The 6,451-nt window shown below is 41.3% G+C and overlaps 1 protein-coding gene across 1 annotated transcript; it reads right to left on the bottom strand.

Moving 5' to 3' along the window:
• Nucleotides 1-2,187: 2,187 nt before the first annotated feature.
• On the bottom strand, nucleotides 2,188-3,387 carry LOC120702037 (transcriptional activator hap3-like). The gene is made up of 2 exons (XM_039985813.1): nucleotides 3,345-3,387; nucleotides 2,188-2,732 (listed from the first exon to the last, which is right to left on the bottom strand). The coding sequence occupies exons 1-2, from the start codon at nucleotides 3,385-3,387 to the stop codon at nucleotides 2,188-2,190; spliced, it is 588 nt and encodes a 195-aa protein (XP_039841747.1).
• Between the last annotated feature and the right edge of the window lie 3,064 nt (nucleotides 3,388-6,451).

The raw sequence follows: 6,451 nt of genomic DNA, 5'->3' as shown, positions 1-6,451 counted from the left end.
TGGTTGGTCATGCCAGATCGTCTACAGACGCCTAGACCGGTCAGACCGCCTGGACACACCGGTCAGACCGGTCTGTTCAGGTTACTGCCAATTTTGGTCGCCAACAGGAACCTGGGTGCTCGAACTCTAGGGTGTGTATGATCTGAATCAGATTAGTTGCATCCCTCTTAGGCTTCCCTTTTCCTTTTCTTTGGGCCGTCTGGCTGAACACTCCTGTATTTCTGTTTTAGTAATGGAAATGGGGCTTGCCTCGTGTCAGAAAAAAAAGATAGCACTAGGTTTAGGGTCTTGAGGATCCAGAGACAAGGGTTTGGCTTTCGGTGGTGGAAAAACCCTTGTCAATCACGTCGAGTACAAATGCAGATGTCGAGCGTTTCTCTAGCTAGAGCAAGAAATGTTGGATGCAGATGGATTGTCAACTAATAACGATGCTATTATTGTCTTGGTACACATTATATTATTAGGTATCACTAATTATTTAATTTAGCCATAATTTTAGCGAGATAACAAATCACATCAAGGTACGACTTGATCGAGTTGCTATACAGGACTAGCTAAGAAAATTGTAGAGATCATATAATAACCACCAAGGTATGCACATATATTCCATGTACCGTCAATGAAAACAAAGATCAGATCAATTCATCTAATAAAAATCTAGATTTTTCCATGGCGGCCAAAAATCCAGATCTTAAACAAGATTCGAATCATCCTTGATGATTTCTTATAAGGCATTGGCACAGTATGCCTTGTTGTCGAGGTTCAAATAAAATTCCTAAGAAATTAAAGGCCACCAATGATACTTTTGTAATACAGTCTGTGACAGCTGCAGCCATCAATGAAAAATGGTGGAAGTCCAGCCTTCCAAGCTCCAGGAGAACATTATCGTGCACCTCTTCAGAACTTTATTCCCCGTATTCGGTGCTTTGCATGGTTAGGAATGTTAACGGCAAGATAACCTACTGTGCCATTGTTTTGACATGAACTTTCCCTTCATGGACTTGCGGTGGCGCCTCAGGATGGCTTCATCTTGTGCTTGCTCACCGCCGAGGATTAATGCAAGGTGAGCCATATTATTATACAGGCAGCATGCTCCTTGGGTCACTGCATAAGGTTACCTTGAAGTGTTACCTTCAAGTTTCCGTAGTTATCTGTGAACTTATAATTTAGTCGGCACTTATAATTCCGTAGTTCAGTTTTAACTGTTTGAACAAATCTTGCATTGGTCAAACAGAGTATTTATAGCCGGAAGAAGTAATACTTGTGGTTGAAAAAAAATAAGCAATGTAATTACATTAAATTTCTCATATTTATTGCAGGCAACGTATCTTGAGATCTTAACATGCAAGGCAGGACTTTGACCAATTTGTGAGTAATCCACATAAGGAACTGCACGTAACGTGCACTGTAAAAAACTCTTATTATTCTTAATGCAATGATTTTTTTTACAGATCTCCTGCATATTCGAGATAAAAAATATCTTCAGCCGCAACAAAATATCATTATATCTTGATTAGACAGAACATAAATAACCAACCTAATCTAGTCATGTGCAGGCAACTATAAATATTAGTTTGCAAACATTTGTGAACTAGATTTATGTCATGGGGTGGAAGAAGGCCATGTGCCTCTTGGAAATTGAACTAAAAAAGAAAATTATTTTAAATAATGTAAAATTATAAATAAGTATATAAATTCAATCATGCGTCCATTTTTATTTTGTGTCCTGATAATTGATTGATGATTTGGTGATAATTTCAGCGTGGCAACAAATTTGCATCCAGATGAGGCTCAACTTGCTACTTGCAGTACTACGTACTACTCCAAAGTTTGCTACAGTGCACGAGCTAGTGGTACGGTAGTACATGGAGCAGATCGGTCAGAAACATCCAAAGTTCATAGTAGAATAATGATGCAGGTTTAATATTTCATTGACCAACGACAGAAAAATCCAAACAACGATTACAACGGGACAGACCAGGGCTGTATGATGCACATTTCATTGACCAAGGAACAAAGATCCAAGCCATGATTACAATCATTTATTAGCACAACTATGAGGGTGGAAGCGAACTGGCGAGGATTCGATCACTAATAATGGAAATAAGCAAATGTTTATTCTGAACTCGTCACCACGATTCCAGAGCAATCCTAGTCAAATCTGCCATCTCCAAGGCAGTTCACAGTTCACTCCTCGTCCTCATCATCATCACCAGCACCAGCTGGCGCCTGCATCGTTCCTGCGGCGGCCGCTGCAGCAGCACGCCACACAGCGTACACGTCGCCGTGCAGGCCCAGCTCCGTGACGTCACGCACCGACGGCGGCGGCTCCAGCTGCAGGGTTGGCTCCGGCGACGGCGGCGGCAGCGCCTCCACCTCTGCCGGGGCCGTCGGGCCCTGCGCCGCTGCCATGGAGCTGTGCCGGGCGCGTGGCCTGTTGCCCTCGATCTCGCGGTAGCGGCGGAGGTACAGAGCCAGGGGCCTGACGTAGTCCTCGAATCCGAGGTTGGCCAAGGCGAGGATTAGGTCGTCGCCGGTCACGGTCGTGCGCTTGTCCTGCCTGCACTCCTCCACGGCTGCAGCGATCAAGACCGCGCAGAACTCCACGAGACAGTTGTCCACGGCCTCCTTGGCGTCGCCGGTGATCGTTGAGTTCGGCGGCGAGCCGTGGCGCATGATTCGTGCCACGGTGGCTCTTGGAATCCTGTGCTCTTCAGGTGCATGATCGGTGCCTGCTATATATATTAGAAAATAAGATATAAAACAAGAATGAAGTAATTCAATGGATTCCAGAAAAAAAATTCAGGCAGGGGCATTAGTAAGAGCTTGGGCGCTATGCCTGTTGAAGGTTCATGCGAAGGCTTCTTGTATTTTTTTTTCGTTTTCAATATGCAAAAGGCTTCTTCTATTGTTTAATATAAGAAGAACATGTACTATATGCATGATGATGCTAAGAAAATTCACTCATCTCCTTTTTTTAAGAGTTACTCTCTAACAAAGAATCCTTGGGCAGATGCGCTTTCCATCCTATCCCCAGGCATTGACTAACAAAAAAAAAAAGTGAAGCATGATGAATTTGAACTTTATCATAAAAGTAGGACACAGATGAGAGCAGGTTTGTATCATATGGGCCGATTGTTGAAAGTATCAACAAGAAAAATGTGCCGGCCCATGTTCGCACCTAAATAACTTTTATGCGGGTCAAATCCGACTCGCTATTTTGTCGGTAGCGATTCTCTCCTCTAGATACCACTACTCACAACCGACAACTAGTAACGCTAGCACCGTACGCATCCTATAGTAAGCATGTACGCATCCTATAGTACAAAGATAAGAAAACTTACCTCGTGCACCCTCTCGGAGATTGTTAGCTTGATTTTTGTCCATGGCACTGTTTGATGTCTCTTTGTCTCAAGAAAATCCCATTTATTTATAGCCATCTAAAAGATGAAGAAGAGTTACATCTGTCCTAATAAATGTGTGCATGGACAACACTTGGCATACATGCGACCAAAGGAAGCCAAGTGTCGTGTGAAGGTGGATGGAAGGAAATGTGGAGCGGTGTATTGTATCTAATAGATATATGCATGGTTAACACTTGTCATGGGTACACTGAATGGAAGCCGTATGTTCGTGTGAAGGTGGATGAATTGAAACGTCTAGGGGGTAAAAAAAAATTAGGTGTAAATTAATGCATCTAATTCTTTAATTTTATGTTTAAATGACAAATAAATCCCCATGTGTCACTTCAAGTTATAAATAGCCCTTGAAGCAAAATAATTATATTTGGGAAAATTAATTTGTCACAAGGAGTATAGAACAATTTGCCTCTGGTAGTTCAACACATCATCATTTGGGAAAATATGGTTTCTCTTGTAGACCGACCGTAGTGTCTAAAATATATGTTTCTTGTAAATTTAAAGAGGATAGGAAAATAGTGTCCAAATAAAACTTTCCTGGGTTAACATTGCTTTGCTGGCGCAGTGGAAGTAGAAGCAAGTCCAGTCTGTACCCACCTTTGACAATGTCGTCCTCCGACGCCAGCCGCTCTACGGCAACAGTGGCGTCACGTACGCGCTGCATGCAGTTTCCCCTGGAGCACTAGCAGCATGCTGTCACCGGCCGGGGTCAGACCTCGTTGCACATACATGGCTCCAAAACTCATTCAAGAGGGTGACAGAGAGACTTCCGGTAAACCCTGGACTCATGAGAATGCATGTAATCAATATGAGTACTCATGAGAAATAAATAATGCATGTAAAGTCCATGCTGGAGACGGTGAGGAATCCGAGGTAGGTACCAGCAGAGCACTGGGTTGGGCCCAAGGTTACAATTTCTGACGAAATTTCGGTATTTTTTTCGTTTTTGCTAGTTACCGGGAACCGGAATTTCGGTAAATTTCGTGTTCAAAAATTCAAAAATTCAAAAAAATTATAAAAAATTGGAAAAAAATATGATAAAAAACTAGGTGTTTTTCTAAGCAAATAGGACTAGAACACACTCAAATCTAAGATCATTTGCTAGGCTAAAATTAACATTTGAAACCGTAATTTGAATGACTCGTCATTTCATGTGCAAAAATTTGTTTTCTCCCCTCGACTTCAACTAGACCTTGGTTTATCATGATGTTGGTGAGGTACCTATTCAATTTCATACGCACATAACTGCTTCTTCTTTATTTGTCAGGAATTTGCTTGTGGTTTGGACATGACATGGGCAGGTGTGCAATACACACGCACGTTTACTCTTTAATTATGTCGCTTCTGCTAGCTATACGCAGAAATCATGAGAAGTTGTAGTAATGTAGAATTAACTCTGACGATGAATCCGTTCGTATCATGCATGTGAATTGTTTTTTTCCTGTAATAATATCTATATGCATGCTTTTCCTTAAAGTTAGCGACAAAATTTGTGAGAGACCATAATTATTTTAGGATGGCAAGTAGTAGGAGTAAAACAGATTGGAGTATTTGAGAACTTGAAAATTTTAACCAGCTATTAATATGTTTTTCATGACCGAACTCACACTTTAAAATAAAAGTTTGTCTGGAGATTTGACTGCTAGGCTTGTACTATATAGGTTGCTTGCCTTGTACGCATGAATAAAGTATCTTTGTCCTATCAAGGATGGTAAACTACCGAGACAGATTAGATTCGTTTTCTTATTTTACAATGTATGCGCAGTCAACAGAATAATTTCTAACATTGTTACACAAATTAAGCTTCCTTGTCAGATGATGAATATATATAACAATTGGTGTACTCTGTTGTATTTAATGCAGAGAATATGCTACATGGACTTAGTATGGACTATGTCTTTGCCTCTGTTGTATCTTTGGATTGTAATAATTCTAATAGACTTGGATGTATTGTGTTGTAATAATTTATAGGCATATCCGCAATAAAAGAATATAAAAGTCCAGTTGAGGCCTAAGAGAGAAAATGGAAGTTGTTCACATGAAATGACAAGACTTTTAATGGTAGTTTTGAAATAATTAAATAACTTTCAACCATTGCTCAAATGAAAAAGTTCGTAAAACAAAAGTTGTAGATCTCGAAAAACTGAACAAGTTGGTATTCAAAAGTTTTTCATTTGACCTCGGGAACAGTAGGAAAAACACAAATTACATAATTTTCCGGTCGAAAATCACCGAATTTCGGTCGAAATCACCGAAATTTTCGTCGGAATTCATTGGAATTTCGTTTTTTGAATTTGAGGTCCCTTTCCGTTCGGAATTAGCGAATTTCGGCCGAATTTTCGTTTCCGGCAACGGGCGGGATCGGAAAAAAAACGAAGAAATTTTGTTTCTGGCAAACGGCGGGATTCGGAAAAAAAACGAAAAGGTAAACCCTGGTTGGGCCTCGAGGATCCTGGGACATGGGTTTCGTGCTGTAGTTTTCCGTGCTTGTGAAATAATATTTTGCTGACGTGGCAAGAGATAATCGAGGAGAGAGAGAGAGATGAGTAGAATAGGAAGAAACCGTTTTCTGGAGGAGAAACCAAGTCTACGCTCGTGCCGAGGCGCTAAGAAACCAGCAAAATCCCATTGGTTTGTTTCCCTCCCACACCGGATCTGGCGCGCCTCCCTACTTGTGCAAGAACGAGGAAGAGAAGAGAGCATCAGCCGTGTGGTCTGCATAGAGGAAACAAGCTGTGTGCTTTCGTTGATCAATGAACAAAATCCAAACAATATAATGATTACAACCGGACTGACCATGGTTGTATGATGCAGATTTCATTAACCAAGGTACAAAGATCCAAGCCATGATTACAACCAACAAGGGTGGAAGCAAACCGGCAAGGATTCGAACACTAATGGAAATATACAAATGTTTATTATCGTTCACACCGATTCAAGAGCAATCCAGTCAAATCTGCCATCTACAGGGCAGTTCACAGTCACTCCTCGTCCTCGTCCTCGTCATCAACACCAGTTGGCGCCTGCAAGGT

The sequence above is a fragment of the Panicum virgatum genome, chromosome 4K (genome assembly GCF_016808335.1).
Source record: "Panicum virgatum strain AP13 chromosome 4K, P.virgatum_v5, whole genome shotgun sequence".
NCBI lineage: Eukaryota > Viridiplantae > Streptophyta > Magnoliopsida > Poales > Poaceae > Panicum > Panicum virgatum.
Note: the sequence above shows the minus strand (reverse complement) of the source record. Positions and strands in the feature narration are given on the sequence as shown.

Excerpts from the sequence above, each read along its gene's own strand:
- LOC120702037 (XM_039985813.1), bottom strand. The coding sequence starts at position 3,387 with ATGGACAAAAATCAAGCTAACAATCTCCGAGAGGGTGCACGAG. Across the intron at positions 2,733-3,344 it reads TCTCCGAGAGGGTGCACGAG|GCACCGATCATGCACCTGAA; the intron begins GTAAGTTTTCTT and ends TATATATAGCAG.